The sequence below is a fragment of the Podarcis vaucheri genome (genome assembly GCF_965113315.1).
Source record: "Podarcis vaucheri genome assembly, chromosome: Z".
In the NCBI taxonomy this organism is placed as follows: Eukaryota; Metazoa; Chordata; class Lepidosauria; order Squamata; family Lacertidae; genus Podarcis; species Podarcis vaucheri.
Genome location: NC_138758.1, coordinates 42,717,921 through 42,737,740, shown reverse-complemented (window position 1 = coordinate 42,737,740; position 19,820 = coordinate 42,717,921). Strand labels below are relative to the sequence as shown.

The following is a 19,820-nucleotide window of genomic DNA, read 5'->3' as shown; positions in this document are numbered from 1 at the left end:
TGAGAGCTGCCTTGGATCCCAGCATGGGAGAGAGGTGGGATATAAATACATTAAATAAATAACAACGAGACTGGGGGTGGGTGGGAGGAATTGTGCCCCTCCAGGTGTTTCTGGACTACAAATCCCTTCACCCTTGGCCACCAGTCATGCTGGCTTGGGGCTAATGGGAGCTGGAGACCAGAAACATTGTTTGGAAAGCCACAGATGTTCCCTTCCCCCTACAATAAACTTTAGTCCCTGTAACTCCCCACAGCTCCAGTTCAAGGCATTATTTAACCTTGAGCAACACCTCGTGGCCAAGTTCATATTTACAACTAACCCAGAAAGCTTTTTTGAGATTGTTGCTCATTTCTGGATGAAGAGGGAGAACTCTTGCTTTGAGGGAGACATTGCGTTTTCCCCAGCTGCTGCTGAGAAAATATTTTCGCTCTCGTACCGCCCTTTCTCCTGTTGTTGCACCGTGTTATGAATTCTCAATTGTATGGTCCCCAGGGCAGGAAACTGTCCTCATATGCTTAAGTGTGTCATGCACACTAAAAGCATTATACAAAGAAGGAGAAGACACCATTGCAACTGCTTTGTTTCTGCTTTATTGTCTCTTAGCAGCAAACCGCCCCAAGATGCAAACTTAGATGAGCAGTTTGCATCAAAGACCACATGTAACAGACAACAAAACCAGCATGGATTGTATCCCATGATTAGTCCTACTGAGAGTATATCCATTGAACTAAATAGACAGGACAGGAATTATAGTACAGTGGTGCCTCGCAAGACGAAAATAATCCGTTCCGCGAGTCTCTTCATCTTGTGGTTTTTTCGTCTTGCGAAGCAAGCCCATTAGCGGCTTAGCGGCTTAGCGCTATTAGTGGCTTAGCGGGCTTAGCGAATCAGCTGATAAGCGGTTTAGCGGCTTAGCGGATCAGCTGATAAGCGGCTTAGCGGCTTGGGAAAAAGGGGGGGGGGACAAAAAACCCTGCAGGAACTCGCAATACATTTTCGTCTTGCGAAGCAAGCCCATAGGAAATTTGTTTTGCGAAGCACCTCCAAAACGGAAAACCCTTTCATCTAGCGGGTTTTCCGTCTTGCGAGGCATTCGTCTTGCGGGGCACCACTGTATACATTTTGATAGACTAAATGTGAAGAGATGTAAAAACTGTAAAAAAAAAAAGAGAGTGTGAAAGGCTATTAGGAGAATCAGCTTTCTCAAACCATATTAAGAATATTAGATATAAGAATATAGCAGTGTTCAAAACTCCCATTGTTCTAGGCGCATTTTGCAACAGGGGATTTCATTAGCGTGAGCTCTGGGCACAGTACTGCGCCTAAGATTTCAGATTAAAACTGCAGAGTGGAAGGAAATGAGGACCTTTTTCTGCCTTCCCACTTCTAGCTGCTCTCTGAAGACTGGAGAAGAGACCATTTTAAGAATGTTAGGGGAGTGGGGAGACATTCCGTTGTTGTGCCCGTAACCTAGGTTTAAGGTGCCATTTAGCTCCTAGCTTTCATATCTCAATTTCTAACACTGGAATACAGATATTAAGAATCTGTAAAGAATGTTTATGCAGGTCAAACCCCGCCTTGAGAGAGCAGGCACCCTGTTCTTGCTGAATCTGGCACCCAGCTCACACAGGCATGCTTTTCCTCTGAGAAGGTGACCTCATTCTGGCATGTCCAAGCAGGGCTGGGAGAGATTATTGAGAACCAGGAGAGCTGTTATACAGTACGTCATACTGTTTTATTAGCCGTTCTGTGATGCTTCTGCACTGTTACCGCAGAGAGGAACTACCGTATTTTTCGCTCTATAAGACACACTTTCCCCCCTTCAAAAATTAAGGGAAAATGTGTGTGCGTCTTATGGAGCGAATGCAGGCTCCATGGCTTCAGCGAAAGCAACACGAAGCCTCCGAAGCGCAGTGAGAGCGTTGCTTTTGCTGAAGCCAGGAGAGCACAACTCTCCTGGCTTCAGGGATAGCTGCAGAAGCCTGGAGAGCAAGAGGGATCGGTGCACACCGATCCCTCTTGCTCTCCTGGTTTCACTTTGCTGGAGAGGCACTGCACAGCTTCCCCTCTCTGTGCAGCGCCCCTTCAGTGAAATGGGAGGAGAAATGGAAGGGGCTCCGTTTCTCCTGCCGCTTCGCTGAAGGGGTGCTGCGCAGAGAGGGAGAGAATTTTTTTTACTTGTTCTCCCCCTCTAAAACTAGGTGCGTCCAATGGTTGGGTGCGTCCTATAGAGTGAAAAATACGGTATTGTGTTAGAACATGAGCAGACAGATAACAAAAAGCCCTGACCATTTGTGGCACAAAAGGTTCCAGGATTTCAGCAAGAAGTTGCAGCACATGTTGAAACTGGAAATGAAGCAGAATGTCCTCTGATATTTTCCCAGGTACACACAGTACCGAAAGCAGGAACATGTGTGACAGCTTTGATATCATCATCGACACACGGTGTCATGAATGCTCAATTAAAAAAAAACCCATGCACCTTGAAGAAAAGCTTGTGCTCCGATCCTGGGCAACCCTACTCAGGAGAAAGCCTCACTGTGTTCAATGGAGTTTAATCCCTTGCAAGTGTGTTTAGGATTCCACCCTCAATATAGAATCCAGTTTCCATGGTTTCACACCAGAGGGTGGCAGAAATTCCTCTTGGTTGTAATGCCGGTGTGTGCTGTAATTCTATGGAAATGTGAATAAAAGAGAGAGAAAGAGAGAGAGAGAAGGAAGAGAATCCTTGAGAATCTCAGTTTTTGAGCTTTTTCTTTTTTTTTGAGAAGCGGCTTTGTATGCCATCATGACTGTGAATATCTGCTTGGAATTTTGTGTGGGGGGGTGTCATATACTCAATGATATTTTGCAGCTATGCGTCTTCTTAGTTTAGAGAAGTAATGTATGGAAGTGAGAGCTGGACCATAAAGAAGGCTGATTGCCGAAGAATTGATGCTTTTGAATTCTGGTGCTGGAGGAGACTCTTGAGAGTCCCATGGACTGCAAGAAGATCAAACCTATCCATTCTGAAGGAAATCAGCCCTGAGTGCTCACTGGAAGGACAGATCCTGAAGTTGAGGCTCTAATACTTTGGCCACCTCATGAGAAGAGAAGACTCCCTGGAAAAAACCCTGATGTTGGGAAACAAGGAGAAGGGGACGACAGAGGACGAGATGGTTGGACAGTGTTCTCGAAGCTACAAACATGAGTTTGACCAAACTGCGGGAGGCAGTGCCTGGTGTGCTCTGGTCCAGGGGGTCATGAAGAGTCGGACACAACTAAACAACAACAGTTTAGAGAAAAGATGAGCAAGAGGGGACATGGTAGAAGTTTATTAAATTACACATGGCATGGAGAAAGTGGATAGAGAAAAGTTTTGCTCAGTCTCTCATAATGCTAGATAGAACTCATGGACAGGTGGTGAAGCTGAATGTCAGAGGGTTCAGGAGAGAGAAAAAGACAGTACTTATTCATGCAGCTGCAGTCAGTGGCGGAGTTTCATGCTTCAGCACCGGGGGCAGAGAGCAGGCGGGGGCGGGGCTGGTACGCATCCTGGGGGCGGGGTGTGCTGCCTGCGTGGGCGGGGGGCAGCTGCGATGGAACCCCACTGGGATCGCGCTGCCAGGGGCGGTGCGCTCCCCCCGCCCTCCTCTTCCTCCGCCAGTGGCTGCATTACCAAACTTAAAACCATGGAGAGACCTGGTTTGAACAAAGACATTGGATTCTTATCCCATTATACATGACTAAGCCATTTCTCACCTTCTCACCCCTTGCCTTTTCCTGTAGGACCTATTGCAGTCGTTAAGAGTCGTCAACAGGCTCATCTCAGCTATCTGCCAATCTCCCTTTCCCACCACCCTTCTGAGTAATACCCCTCCCCACCTTCTCACTATATAGAAGGGTCTGGCAACTTCTGTTTCAGTGTATCTGAAGAAGTGTGCTTGCACACGAAAGCTCATACCAAGAACTAACTTAGTTGGTCTTTAAGGTGCTACTGGAAGGAATTTTTTTATTTTGACTATGGCAGACCAACACGGCTACCTATCTGTAACTGTATATATAACTTCCTGTTCAGGGATGTTTTTAATATGTAACGCTGTATTGTTTTTAACACTTGATTGGAAGCTGCCCCGAGTGGCTGGGGAAACTCATAAATAATATATTATTATTATTATTATTATTATTATTATTATTATTATTATTATTATTATTTATTCATGCAGCAACTTTTTCCCTGAGAGGGACCCAAGGGGCAGCTTACAGATAAAATAAGAACAGATAAACACATTAGTTAAACTATGGAACCCCATAATTAAACTGTGGAACTCCTTCCTTCAAGAGCCAGTGATAGCCACCAGCTTGGATGGCTTTAGATAAGAGGGTTATATAAAGATAAGGCTATCAATGGCTGCTTGCCATGGTGGCTGTGTGGTGCAGTGGCTAGAGTGTTGGACTAGGTTCTGGGAGACTAGAGTTCAAAGCCCCACTTGGTCACAAAGCTCACTGAGTGACTTTGGGCCAGTCACTCTCACAGGGTTTGTTGTGGGGATTAAATGAGGAGGGAGAGAATAATAATAATTTATTATTTATACTCTGCCCATCTGGCTGGGTTTCCCCAGCTACTCTGTGCAGCTTCCAACAAAACACTAAAATACAATAACCTATTAAACATTAAAAGCTTCCCTAAACAGGGCTGCCTTTAGATGTCTTCTAAATGTTTGGTAGTTATTTTTCTCTTTGACATCTGATGGGAGGGCGTTCCACAGGGCGGGTGCCACTACCGAGAAGGCCCTCTGCCTGGTTCCCTGTAACTTGGCTTCTTGCAATGAGGGAACTGCCAGAAGGCCCTCGGAGCTGGACCTCAGTGTCCGGGCAGAATGATGGAGGTGGAGACGCTCCTTCAGGTATACTGGACCGAGGCCGTTTAGGGCTTTAAAGGTCAGCACCAACACTTTGAATTGTGCTCAGAAACGTACTGGGAACCAATGTAGGTCTTTCAAGGCCGGTGTTATGTGGTCTTGGCAGCTGCTCTCAGTCTCCAGTCTAGCTGCCGCATTCTGGATTAGTTGCAGTTTCTGGGTCACCTTCAAAGGTAGCCCCATGTAGAGCGCATTGCAGTAGTCCAAGCGAGAGATAACCAGAGCATGCACCACTCTGGCGAGACAGTCCATGGGAACTACATACATTGAGCTTTTTGGGGAAAAGGTAGGGTGAAATGCAAATAATACTGCTGCTACTACATCTGAACAACAGTTGCTGGAAATTGTATGTGGGGAGAGTGATTTTGCACTCAGGCCCTAATTTCAGACTTTCCATAGGCATCTGGGCATCCCCTGTGAGAGCAGAAGGCAGGACTAGATGGGCCTTTTAGCTTGATCCAGCTGGTTCTCATTATGCTCTTATCTTGGAAACCAAATAGTATTTTTAGACAGTAATCACTGGTCCTAAATAACTTTAAAAATTGAGTTTAAAGACTTACAAAGAAATCATCTCACTACTGTTACGGAAATTACGGAAGGGGGGGCACATCTTTAAAGTTGTTAACAGTTACAAATATTATGCCTGAATGCATCGTTTCAACTTGACAGAATATACCTAGCTTTATGAATCATATAAAACCAACACCTCCATTCCAACACCGTTTTGCCCTTGGAAAAAGGACTCTTTCCCCCCTTCCACCTCCCCAAGCTTGAAGACATGTATACACACCTCCTACCCCAGGAAATGCCCAGAGGTGACAATTGCTGGGCTCATTGTTCTCCAAGGGAAGCCAAATCTCATCACCAGACTTGCCTCAGGCTCCAGACATGCAAAGGAAGTTCTGTTGTACTTTGGGTGGGTGGGGTGTTTGCCTATGCTAATCTTATACCTGGGTCTTGCTGCTGACATGTCTGCTTATGCTAATCTTGTACCAAGGACTTGTATGGACATGTTTGCCAAGGTTAAATAGTGAAACCACTGTCTACCCCTCCCCTTTTGTGACATGTCAGTGATGTAGCAATGATGCTGTATGAACTGTATTCTGGGATATGGTGGGAAAGTTTTAAAAGTCCTTGTCACCCCGTCCTCGGGGTTCAAAATCTTTGAACCTGTTGCGTAATAAACTTTGGTCTACAGCTATGTTATGTACTGAGTTGAATAGGATCCAAAATGCAGCAGTCTGATTGGTCCTAGAACAATAGGATCCAGAATGCAGCAGTCTGATTGGTCCGCAGGAGCCACCCAATCCAGCTCCAGGTGGAAGTGAATCCAGGTGGAAGTGAATCCAGGTGGAAGTGAATCCAGGTGGCCTACAGGAGAATCCCTGAATTAGCCAGTCATGTGAGGCCCATTGTGTAAATAAGGTATATAAAGCAGACAGTTTGGGGAAACTTCCATTCCTTGCACTATGAGCTGAATAAAGAGCATGAAATCCACACTCGATTCCAAGTATATTTCAAGCTATTTGCTCCGGTTGGTGGCTGGACTCCTTCCTTTATTCCGCAGGGACCTGGGGGCTCTGCCCGACGAGCTGGGTGACTGAGCAGCCTCGCATCTAGATTTTTCCGAAACATTTCTAATGTATTTATTTTACAACAGATGCACTATCTGATTCTGTAACCATTTTTCGCTTGCTACAACTTTCCCCGTGATATTTGTATTTTTGTTAAACTACAGAAATTTCCAATAACCACCCCCCTTTTTAAGGTTGTGTGTGCTGGCCACCTCCCAGCTGCACTGGGTCCCCTGCCATCCAAGGGAATGGTGTTTGTGGCTAACACAGAGTGCACCCCTTTGCTTGGTCCACTCCCCCCCCTTTAAAGTTCACAGCTGCCAACAGGCAAGGAGCTCAAATATTCCCACAAGTCTGCCCTTTATCTACCAGCCTCCAAATTCCCCTAGGCCCATGGCATCTCGAGGTAGTGAGGTACATAGTGTCTAAGTGTGTTGATGTTAAAACAAGAAGCCATTACAACAGGTTTATGAAACAAGTTCTGAAGTTTACTAAAACAGAAAGAAGGACTTTTAAGACAAAGATGTGCAATGCTTAAGTTACAGAAAACCAGGATATTCTCTTTGGAGCAAAAAAACCAAAATAAAGCAGATTAAAATGCAATCTACCCTCACTGGGCTTCCACAATCCACAACATATCAGACTCTCAGAAGATTCTTACTCCTGAGTAACAACCCTTTATTTCCCTTGTTCCTTATCACATTGAGTTCCTCCAGCATGGCTTCCTGGTTAACATGGGCTCCCCTTGTCAACCTCATGCTCCACCCATTGCCTTCCAGGTTCCTGGAAGTTTGGAGAAGGATATTCCACCCCTCACATACTTTTCACCAGGGCTGGCCCATTGCATTTTGGCAGCTAAGGCAAACCACAAAATGGCATCCCCCCCCCCATCAGGAAAGAAGGGGTGAGTGAAGATCTACATCAGGAACAAGGCAAGGTGTGTGGAATCAAATCCGCCTTAACTGATGGTTGAAGTGGAATCAAAGGTTGTCAGGGGGGGTAGGGGAAGGGGCCTGCTCAGAATCATGCCAGGTGGATGCAGAGCCCAGGAGACCTCAGAGGGCAGACCCACCATTTCCTTCTGGGTGGGGTGTGGGGTGGAGAAGACCATCAGAGGCCACTGGAGAAGGCTGCCGAGGAGGCAGTACACCCAGCCCCCAAGTAGCATACCACAGCTGTGGCTGCTATGTATCCTTGAAGGTCAGATCTGTTGCCCCTGTACTTTGTGTCGCCTGAAGCAGTTGCCTCACCTTGCCTAATGGGTGCACTGGCCCTGCTTGAGATGCCTCCCTTGACATCTGAGCCTCAGGGCATTCAGTAGCTTTCCAAGCTATCCCTGTAATTCCCAATGCACAAGCAAGAAAGACATGTTTGTATGACATGCAAGTCCATGCATGCAACAATATGCATCTGCCCATGCAAAGAGTACAGTGAAGTCCAATTCCTTCATGGCTGCTGGGGCTGGGGGAGAGAAATATTGGAAAGCAGGAAAAAAAGCTGAACAAGCAAGTTCTGTCATTAGCCTGTCTGCACAATTAGCAGAAGCAAAATGTAAGGTAGGGCAGCTGCAGAGCGCATTATGCAAGCAAGAGTAGGGCAAGTAAAGAGGTGGAAGAGAACATCTGCTTTGCATGCAGAGGCTTCCTGGTCCAATCCCCAACATTGGTTGGGAAAGGCTCCTATCTGAAACTCCAGAGAGCAGTTGCAATAGATGGACCATTAGACGGACCTGGTTTAATAAACCAAACAAACAACCATTTGCCAAAATTAATGAAGATTGCAGGATTGTTTCTCAGGACAAAGATTACCTAGAAAAATATTTTTGTGGTTGTACCTCAATTTGGACAGTTATTTCTTTCCTAATCCAAACTGGAGCTCCACAAAGAAACAAAATGTGAGGATTCACCCTCCAGAGATTCTTGCTTTGATCTCAGCCCTTCCTTGATGCTTGACTGAACATTCCTTCTCATGGTGTCTAGTCTCTACTCTGAGGGACTTCTTTCTTACACTTGGCAAAGAACAATCTTTGCAGGGAGACAGAAAAAGACTTGTAAAATTTCTCATTGGAAAAGTTGTAGATGAAGGGATCCAAGCAACAGTTGACCATGCTGAAAACTAAGGAGACATAATAAGCTATTTCTACACGGTACCGAAGCCCACAGGATGTCCAGTAATATCTCACAATCAAACCCACTGTCTGGCAGATGTGGAGGGGTGTAAAACAGATGCCAAAGATGACCAGAGTGATGGCGATCATCTGCTTCGACTTGGTCTTAATCACCTTGCCTCGAAGATTGGCTTGACTGATTTTAGCAATGTAGGCCCACAACATCACATAGGACACCAGAGAGATGCCAAAGGGAATGAGGAAGCAGAAGATACCCAGGAAGATTCTGTATGGTAGATAGAGGTAAGCCAGCTCTGACCGGTAGATGCTCAGGCACTTGACCGAGTTGCCGATGACTGAAGTCTTGAGGAAGAAGAAGAGTGGAAGCCCCTGCAGGAAGAGGAAAGCCCAGAAGACCAAGATCAGCTTTTTCAAGGCAGACTTCTTCCTCCAGAAGGTCTTGGCGTTGTAGTGGACAATGGCTTGGTACCTGTGGATGCTGATGAGCATGAGGAAGAAGATGCTTCCATACAGGTGGGTGCTGAGCAGGAAGACTTGAAGCTGGCAGACAAACTGCCCAAAGGGCCAGTGGTTTCCCAAGCTGAAATAGGCCACCATCAATGGCATGACTGGAAGGACAATGATGTCTACCAAGGCCAGGTTGAACTGAAGCATGATGCCAGAATTCCAGCGCTTGATGGCAAACCAGAAGATCCAGAGGCTGATGCTGTTGAAGACCAACCCGCCCACTGAGAGGATGCCCCAAAGGATTGGGATGGAAAAGTGGAGCTCCCACGGCAGGCACTGTGTCACGTTGGTGGTGTTCATTATGTGACGGAGGCAGGTGGCTCCAGATGCTTTGGAAGAGATGTCCACACGACTGCTCATCCAGGAAGAAAAGAGGAGAAACAAAAGACAGGCTTTCAGTTCCCTGCCACTTCCTAGAAGATATGGTTCAACTGTGTCCTTTCTGTTGTGTAGTTGTGTTGTGTGTGTGTCCCCCACCCCCTTTTGTATGCTGTAGGTGAAGGTACATTTCCTTTTAAGGTCTTCTAATATGTCCTCAGACAACGGGAAACAACCCCAAAAGGTGGAACCTGTTGTTCATTTCATGACCTTTGCGGTGTTCTCAGAAATTATCTGGTCCTTCAAATGCTAGAGAAATCTGAGAGTGTCTTTAAAACTAGGGCACCTCAATTAGAACACTTGTTTATTGAGCATTCGTCCTGATTTGTGTGCAGAAAAACTAAGAAGAGCCCTGCTGGATCAGGCCAGTGGCCCAGCTAGCCCAACAACCTGTTCTCGCAGTGGCTAGCCAGATGTCCCAATGCCAAGCCTGCAAAGCAGGACCTGTGCGCAACAGCTCAGATTTGATGACAATTGCCATTTTTGGAGCATGCATTCACGTTTGTTTGCACAGAGGCTAGATGAAGCTGTGTCAAAGCAAATGTTATCCCAGACTTTGCAGTGCATTTTCTAATTTCGAGGGGGAGTGGGTTTGCCATGTGAGAGCTCCCAATGGGCTCTAAATGTGCAACATACCAGCCATGAAGGCTATGATCTGCCTGCACAGCCAGAAGCGGCAGTGCTTCCAATTGCCGATTGCTACAGACCACAGGAGGATTGAAGGCTCTTGTGTTCAGGTCCTGCTTGTGAGTTTCCTATAGAGGTTTTTAAAAGGTTCAGGGTTTAGGGTAAGGGGTGGGATGATGATGATGATGAATCATCGTTCTGCCCAGACACTGAGGTCCAGCGCCGATGGCCTTCTGGTGGTTCCCTCACTGTGAGAAGCCAAGTGACAGGGAACCAGGCAGAGGGCCTTCTCAGTAGTGACACCCGCCCTGTGGAACACCCTCCCACCAGATGTCAAAAAGAAAAACAACTACCAGTCTTTTAGAAGACATCTGAAGGCAGCCCTGTTTAGGGAAGCTTTTAATGTTTAACATACTATTGTATTTTAATATTCTGTTGGAAGCCACCCAGAGTGGCTGAGGAAACCCTAATAATAAATTACAGTGGTGCCTCGCAAGACGAAATTAATCTGTTCCATGAGTCTCTTCGTCTAGCGGTTTTTTCGTCTTGCAAAGCAACCCTATTAGCGGCTTAGCGGATTAGCACTATTAGCGGTTTAGCGGATTGGCGGCTATTAAAGGCTTAGCGGCTAAAAGGCTATTAGCGGCTTAGCGGCTTAGAAAAAGGGGGGGAGCGGGGAAAAATCGGAACACTCACAAGACGTTTTCGTCTTGCGAAGCAAGCCCATAGGGAAATTCATCTTGCGAAGCAGCTCAAAAACGGAAAACCCTTTCGTCTAGCGGGTTTTCCGTCTTGTGAGGCATTCGTCTTGCGGGGCACCACTGTATTATCATCATCATCATCATCCAGGTCTGAAAAGAGGCACATCGTCAGAGAGCCAGCCAGAAATAAATCACACAAAGTAAGTGAAGTTAACTCGTTATTAAAAGAAACAGTCTTCTCAAGGGAGGCAGGCCTAATGAACACAGCAACTCTTCACAATAGGTCTTGCCCCTGTGAGGCAGTTGTGGAGACAAAAGGACCCTGCCTTCCCATGACTAAGTCTCCTCATCCTCCCAGTCCTTCCCAAACAACCTGAGACTACACCTATGAGGCACCTGCTCCTCTTGCTTCATACCTTTCCTAGTCCTGGGAGACCAAGGTGGGAAGAGAGCTTGTTGCAGCAGGAGAGGGAGACCCTCCTGGCTTCTTCACCAGCCTGACTCATCTCTGCTTCTTGGTCTCCCTTCTCTCCAGCTTCCTCCTCCGTTTCTGATTCGGGACTTCTCTCTGCTACAGACCCTTCAGCTTCTGACGCCTCCTCCTCCCGGGCTCCCCCCTCTAACCACTCATCATCATTCCACCACCAATCCATGGGCTCTGAGCCTTCTTCTCTTGGGGGTTCCCTAGCTGTTTTCTCCCACCATTCCTCTGAGTCTAGCCAGTCTGTGACACATGGACACTGGTGTATTGAATGATGTAAATACACTCCCAAAGACCAAAGGCTGGTTTTCTTTTCATTTCTTCCTATTTCTAAAAAGGCGTTTTATTCTACTATAAATAACATTAAACAAACCTTAAAGGATTGAAGGTTGAAGCAACAAGAGCACTCTTCCCCCCCCCCCCGCTTGCCCATACCGCATTATGGTTTGCCATTGGCTAGTTTTCTGCTTTCTTTAAAAATAACACACACACAAACATTAGTTACATCCCACCCTTCCTCCATGGAAGACCACACCTCGCACTGGCCCTACCTTGCACCCTCCTTGAGTATTTTTGCTTGGTCGGGATGTGTCCTTCAACTGTGATCATGCCTCTTGCTTGTCTGGACAGAGACTAGAGAGGAGTGACTATATGTAGACCCTAGGTCACACTACTCTGTACCTTTAAAGCACATGGAGTCATAGAATTTCAGAGTTGGAGGGGAACCCAAAGGTCATCTAGTCCAACCCACTGCAATGCGGGGATTTCCCCCAGCATCCACTTCCCAAGCAGGCCTGGTACCCCGGGACACTCCTAATGCACAAAGAACCCTTTAATATCTGACACCAGCAGCTGGGATTTAGGGGGTACACTGGCCTTGCACATGGCTTCTCTTCAAGAAGCTTGGGAACTGCAGGTTGTTACAGGTGCTGGGAATTGTAGCTCAGTGTGGCATAATCTACAGCTCCTACAGGAAATCAGAAGACAATAGGAGGTGGGGAACATGGCTGGTTGCATTGTATTTAGAAAATGCTCTTGTGTTAAAAGCTAACGGCACTAGTATATACACTTTTTTGTCCAATGGTGTGTTTAATTAAACAGAGAAAGGAAGACTTTGCTTTTAAAACAGTGTAGTAAAAGCTATTGTGGACCACACCATACATTTAAATCACATGCAACACAAATTTAAAACACATTACTTTCACCAAAGAAGCCTGTGACCTGTAGTTTGTTACAGGTGCTGGGAATTGTCGCTCAATGTGGAGTAAATTACAGTACACGGGATTCTTGGAGGGAAGCCATGTGCTTTAAGTATACGGTGTGTGTGTGTGTGTGCGCGCGCGCCTGTCTCTGTCTCTGTGTCTCTGTGTTTGTGTCATACGTATCAGCTTCAACTGTGCAATCCTTAATTTGGTGATATTCAATCCCATTGCAAAATAGTGACAGGCTCAGCCCAACACATTTCCCTAGTTCTCTACTGTTATGTACTGAGCTGAATCCTAGAACAATAGGATCCAGAATGCAGCAGTCTGATTGGTCCGCAGGAGCCACCCAATCCAGCTCCAGGTGGAAGTGAATCAGCGACCTTATTGGCCTGCAGCAGCAGCCAATCAGGCTTCTGGGGAAGTGAATCCGCAACATGATTGGCCTGCTGGAGCAGCCAATCAGGCTTCTGGAGGAAGTGAATCCGCAACCTGATTGGCCTACAGGAGCAGCCCAGAATTAGCCAATCACGCGGGGCCCATTGTATAAATAATGTATATATAGCTAGACATTTTGGGGAAAGTTTCATTCATTGCTACTACGAGCTGAATAAAGAGTATATTTCATCTGCAGTGCTGCTATTTTTTTTTCCTGCTGGGGATAGGGAGAAAGAGGAGGAACAGATGTGTGTGAAACATTTTTGGTACAAGACTTTATACATGTGTTTCTTTAACTCTATTGCAGTCAGTGGCGCCATCAGGACTGGACTTTAGGGCAGATGCCCAGGGGACCCACTTAGCATAACAAGAAGAAGCCCCCCCCTTCACAATGCAGCAGAGCCGGCTTGCCACATTTTGAAGTACACAAAGCAACGCACATTACCGTAAAGAGTTTCCTTGCTGCTCCCTGTAAGAGCATTGAGTCCAGACTCAAATATTGCCCCCACACACCACTGATTTCAGTTCCCTAATTCTGACCACCCGGGTTCCCTATCTCCAAAATCCATTTCCTCTGTGACATATTCCCCTGCAAGCCAGAAGAGAAGGAGGAAATCAAATAGGGGTACCGTATGTACTTGCTGAAATCCATGCCCACCTCTGAGCCAAAACAAAACTGGGCTATTGGCAACTTGCATAGAAGTGGACAGCTTTTGGCCCTCTGGATGTTGCTGAACCACAACTCCCATCAGCCCCAGCAAGCACAGCCAATGGTCAGGGCTGATGCAGGTTGCAGTTCAGCAACAACTAGAGGGCAAAATATTCCCCATATTGGAATTGCGGAAGATCTTCGCTTTTTGCTTTCAGACCTCTATCTAATTATCTGTGCCTAAGGGAAGGTTGAGGGACGCGGGTGGTGCTATGGGTTAAACCACAGAGCCTAGGACTTGCCGATCAGAAGGTTGGCGGTTCGAATCCCCGCGACGGGGTGAGCTCCCGTTGCTCGGTCCCTGCTTCTCCCAACCTAGCAGTTTGAAAGCACATCAAAGTGCAAGTAGATAAATAGGTACCACTCTGGCGGGAAGGTAAACGGCGTTTCCGTGCGCTGCTCTGGTTCGCCAGAAGTGGCTTAGTCATGCTGGCCACATTACCTGGAAGCTGTACGCCAGCTCCCTTGGCCAATAAAGCGAGATGAGTGCTGCAACCCCAGAGTCGGCCACGACAACCTAATGGTCAGGGATCCCTTTACCTTTAAGGGAAGGTTGGGGGGCTGCTTTTGCCTCTGGGCCAGCCCACCACTGGTATGCAGCCCCTAACATTTGTTCAGAAGGGAATGTGACACCCCTGGATTGAAAAACGTCCCCCACCCCTGAGATAAACCATTGTTTCCCATTGCATCCAAATGCAAGAAGCTTCGGTTTGGTGCAGCCCAGAAGCAGAACCTTCACATTTCCTCCATTCATGCATAGAGGAAGGAGCAGAAGGAACTTGCAAGATAAGGGCTTGTGCCATTGCTTGTGATCTGGGCCAGTAAGTCACAAACTGGTGTGACTGTGAAGCAAATCTAATGGCCTTAAAACAGGACTGGGGAGACAGTCCTCTTGATGTTGTCCTCCACCTCCCAGCAGTCAACATCTGAGGGGCCACCCATTCCCCACCATTCCATCTGAAGAGCTGATCAACAAGATTTAGTGTTTGTAAATTAAAAACACACATAACTAGGGCTTCCCAAGTGTTCTGCAAAAACAGCATTTTAAAAAGCCAGGGCTGTGACAATGAAAAACCCCCAAAAGAGTCCTGTGACAATGTAACAACTAAGTGGTGTTCAGCTGAACCTGACTTGTTTAGTTTAGTTAGAAGCAAGTCCTGTTCTGCTCAGTGAGGCTTGCTGCTGAGTAAGCATGTATAATACCACATCTTAATGGCAGAAGAGACATAGCAAGCTGCAGCAATTTATTTTTTTTTGCAGGGGAACAGTTAGGACCAGAGGTGCCAGCTTGTGAGGGCAATTGGTGGGGGTGTTGTTGCACGTGTGACATTGCGATATCCTGGCATTGTGCACATGGACATCATGCCTCCCTCTCTAAGCCAGGCGGAAGCTTCCCTGGTTTTGGGAAGGAGGCACCAGGTACTGAGTAGACCTGCCAGAATGCTATTTTCAGAAATAAATGGGTCCCACGGTAGCTTTCCTGTGGTTTGACAAGCCACAGCCCTAGAAATTTCTCACCATTATTTCCTCTACTGGGCTTGGTTTCTTGAGAACCATCAAGCATCGTCAGTCACAGGAAAATAAGGTTGAGGCTGAATGCAAGCAGCCCATGATGCTCACACGAGGCTCCTGCAAGGAGGGAGGTACCTGTGGGCATGATGAGCATGGATGCTTCCTTGGTGTGCATTGGGGTCCCTTGGGGTCCATTGCTTCATGTCTGGGGACAAGTGGGGCCTTTGCGCCTCCCTTAGGATCTGGCCTGGCCGCCTCTGGTCTTTGTCCCTCTCTCTTGCCATCCTAGGTAAGCCAGTAAAAGGTAAAGGTAAAGGGACCCCTGACCATTATGTGGCCAGCATGACTAAGCCACTCTGGCGAACCAGAGCAGCGCACGGAAACGCCGTTTACCTTCCTGCTGGAGCAGTACCTATTTATCTACTTGCACTTTGACGTGCTTTTGAACTGCTAGGTTGGCAGGAGCAGGGACCGAGTAATGGGAGCTCACCCCATCGCTGGGATTCAAACTGCCAACCTTCTGATTGGCAAGTCCTAGGCTCTGTGGTTTAACCCACAGTGCTAGTGGTGGCTGACAAAAGCTGGAGTGATTCATCCAGGGTTGGGGTAGGACAGGAACTACTGATTTTTTTAAAAAAATATTTTTTGAAAGAAGAGCAATAATCAGAGCCCTGCTGAATCAGCCCAAGGAAGACCCATCTAGTCTACTATCCTGCCTGTCTGGATGCTACAGGTGAGAAATGTGTGCAGGGTGTTGACCAAAGGTGGACAAACTAGCCCAGATGGAGAATGACCGTTCCCTCACCAGAGGTACTACCCTCCCCTAACACCCATACAATGAATACAACCTGAAAAGTTGTCATAACGAAAAGTTAAGCCAGAGGTCAAATCAAAGCCAGTTACTAACTGGGTCAAAATGAATCTGTGTGTGTTTGTGTGTATTTATTTCACAACATTTATACACAGCTTGATTGTAATAAAACCTCTAAGACGGTTTACAGGAAAAAACTAAAATTAAAACCATCAACAAAATATATTAAAAAACAGGTAATTAGAAACCTTTTAAAAACAATTAAGATCAGCATTAAACTAAAAAGAGACGAAAACATGTCAGCTCATCCTCTATGCATCTGGGTGGGCTTGCTTGCTTAAATAAAATTGTTTTAAGCAAGCACTGAAAAGTGAACAGTGAAAAAGTGTGTCTAATGCCAACAGGCAGGAGTTCCAAAGTGTAGGTGCTGCCTCACTAAAAGAAGAATTCCTTAGAAGTGCACAAAGGGTATTACGGTATGTGGCACCTGTAATAGTGCCCGTTCTGCAGATTGAAGCTTTCGAGTGGTGTAAGGTGATCCCACAAATAAACTGACCCCAGACTGTTAATGGCTTCTCACACCAATAATAACACCTGAACTTGGTGAGCAACCATTGCAGGTGTCTGAGTAGAGGTGTTATAGGCAGACAGAAGCAGGTCACATTCTGACAGCAACTTTGCTGCAGCATTCTGCACCAACTGCAGCTTCTGGATCAAGTACTGTACAAGGGAAGCTGTATGTAGAGTGTGTTGCAGACCTGGCCCCATAACAGAGCCAGGTCTGCAGACCAAAGTGGGATTTCTTTGTGGGAAGTGGATTGCTGTTTCCCTTTCCCTCTCCTTCTGTACAACCAGATTGCAAACTGGTTTCTCTATGTACCCTATTGAGTAAAGATAAAGATGTTCTGCTTCCCCCTTTCACAATATTTGCCAATATAGGAGGTAGTCAAACAGTGCTCCAGAGCCTGCTGTTTCCTCTTAACTGTGCACAGTGAATCAAACAGCCAGGAGCCATGAACGTGAAGAGCATTCTGCTTATTTGCCAACCACCTGGCAAGTCTTAAAACATAATAGGTATGCTGCTGATGCCTCACTTTTTAAATAAAATATACCTGTGGTTAAAACAGGAGGTCACATTCATGCATTCATGTGGCAGTTTATTCCATTTCCCTAAGTTAATTTTCACATTATATTTGAGCTTTCACGCAATGTAAAAAGCCATTTCTGGGAAACAAATGGACTGTAGCTCATGTTTAGTGCTCACTTCTATGTTACCTGATTGCAGAAAGTATCTCTATGCAGCCCTCTTAAAACAGAAAACTCAGAAGTAAAGTGAGGAAATTTGGGACAGCTTACCAGTTCCTTCCTGCCATTTTCATGGGAGAGTCACAGGGGAACAGAAGCAAGCTTGTGCAGACAGGGTGGGGGAGCAGCAATGTTGACCACCGATGTTCATTGGTGTGAATGAAATTTAGCATGACATGTCAGCATATTGGTCTAATGCAACGGGTACCACAGTGTGAAAGGAGTATTAGAAAACACGAGAGAGGAGCTAGCATTATAAGGAAGACTAATGCAATATTCCCCACTCCCCTAAGTCTCTTTACCCTCCAACTCAGAAACAGAAACTCTCATGAGTTTGTGTGTGCATATTATTAAGAATTTCACATTGAAAGCTGATTTCTGTTCCTTTTTCTTTGCTTATTTGTATCCTCTGACTTTATTTAGTTCGGCCTCAATGGCAGCAGATGGGCAGCTTTAAATTTCCACATATTTCAATAAATGTCTGTATACAGATAAAAAAAAACCAAAAGGCAACGAATACAACCATAAAACCATCAAACACTATGCAGCTGCAGCAAGTTAAGATCCCTATCAACTATACTTTAACACAGGGATATATTTTTTGTTTATCTTATCAAGGCTGGGGTGTGTGTGTTTGTGTTTTGCTAAGAGATCCAAAACTGCACACACTTAGAGGATGTGTTGCTGCATATTTGTGCCTTGCTTTTCCTCCCAGGAACTCAGGGCTGTGGATCTTGTCTTCCCCTCCCCACTTTTTATGGTCACAGCAGCCCTGTGAAGTAGGCTAGGCTGAGAGTTGGTAATTCAGTCCCCAAAACTGTGATACTGCTTTGCTTGTGGTTATTTATCAGGCAATTTGGGGTCTGGTAGTTTGCTGTAAATATCACATTGCATTTAAACTGCTTTTCTGGCTTTGTGCGTGTTTATTTTTCTTTTCATGATCTGTGAATGGCACTATATCTTTCTACCAGCACTATATGCTTTTCTTCCAGATGCTCATGGTTGTGTACATTATCCTCCCCACCTTCATATTTGCAACAGCCCTAAGAGGTAGAATTAACATACCGGTACGTATATAAGCTAGGCAGAATTAACATACCGGTACGTATATAAGCAGCAGTTCTTGTCAATAGATTGCTGGCACAATCCAAATACAGTTTATGTGGCTCAGATCCTGTCAGCATCCCTGCACCTGACAATGTCTAACATTGCTTACAACCCCATAGTGTTTTATCTTTTACCTTTCCTTTTCCGAAGCACATTTTCTCACTTGGACACCAATAATCCTCTTAGGGAATTGGAAAAGAGCCTGTGAAATTTCTCGTTGGCAAAGTTGTAGATGAAGGGATCCAAGCAACAGTTAACCATGCTGAAGACCAAAGAAATGTAATAGGTGACTTCTATGTGGTACAGAACCTTGCAGGACACACCATAATATCTCACAATGGAAGCCATGGACCCACAGATGTGGAGGGGTGTGAAGCAGGTGGCAAAGATGACCAGGGCAATGGTGATCATCTGCTTCGACTTGGTCTTCATTACTTGGCCTCGGAGATTGGCTTGACTGATTTTAGCAATGTAGGCCCACAACATCACGTAGGACACCAAAGAAATAGCAAAGGGAATGAGGAAGCAGAAGATCCCCAGGAAGATGCCATAGGCTAGGTAGAGATAGGTCAGTTCTGACTGGTAGATGCTCAGGCACTTGACCGAGTTTCCGATGACTGAAGTCTTGAGGAAGAAGAAGAGTGGAAGCCCCTGCAGGAAGAGGAAAGCCCAGAAGACCAAGACCAGCTTTTTCAAGGCAGACTTCTTCCTCCAGAGGGTCTTGGCGTTGTAGTGGACAATGGCTTGGTATCTGTGGATGCTGATGAGCATGAGGAAGTAGATGCTTCCATACAGGTGGGTGCTGAGCAGGAAGACTTGAAGCTGGCAGACAAACTGCCCAAAGGGCCAGTGGTTTCCCAAGCTGAAATAGGCCACCATCAATGGCATGACCGGAAGGACAATGATGTCTACCAAGGCCAGGTTGAACTGAAGCATGATGCCAGAATTCCAGCGCTTGATGGCAAACCAGAAGATCCAGAGGCTGATGCTGTTGAAGACGAACCCGCCCACTGAGACGATGCCCAAAATTACTGGGAGGGCAAAGTGGATCCCCTCTGGCTGGCATTGTGTCACGTTGGTGGTGTTCATTCGGTGAAAGATACAGGTGGCCTAAGTAGAGTTGTCCGTACACGTTCCAGTTCAGAAAACAGAGTCGGCAAGCAGGAGGAATGATAATTTGCTTGTGGTAGGTGAAGTCAACTGCTAGCAGTGCCCTTCTGTCACAGCCCTGAAAGTGTGGCTGAGGTGGGGCCCTTCTCCCCTGCCCATTTCCTATTTTTCTCAGGGCTTCTTCTGAGTCAGTTTCACACCCGAAAGAAAGAGTGAAACTTGTGTTGCTTCTCTTGCTCAGAAATCTGGCACTGACACTTCAAGTCTTTGGGTTTTTGTTTTTATTTCAGAGAGTTTAACACTGAACTCTAAAAGCATGGGGCTGAATC

At 46.2% G+C, this 19,820-nt stretch overlaps 1 protein-coding gene across 1 annotated transcript; it reads right to left on the bottom strand.

The window, feature by feature from the left end:
• Positions 1–6,943: 6,943 nt before the first annotated feature.
• On the bottom strand, positions 6,944–19,561 carry LOC309524272 (uncharacterized protein). The gene is made up of 3 exons (XM_082208729.1): positions 18,545–19,561; positions 17,326–17,335; positions 6,944–9,644 (listed from the first exon to the last, which is right to left on the bottom strand). The coding sequence occupies exons 1-3, from the start codon at positions 19,468–19,470 to the stop codon at positions 8,451–8,453; spliced, it is 2,130 nt and encodes a 709-aa protein (XP_082064855.1). The 5' UTR covers positions 19,471–19,561; the 3' UTR covers positions 6,944–8,450.
• Between the last annotated feature and the right edge of the window lie 259 nt (positions 19,562–19,820).

What these genes read in the sequence shown, in the direction of transcription:
- LOC309524272 (XM_082208729.1), bottom strand. Translation starts at nt 19,470, where the DNA reads ATGAACACCACCAACGTGACACAATGCCAGCCAGAGGGGATCCACTTT.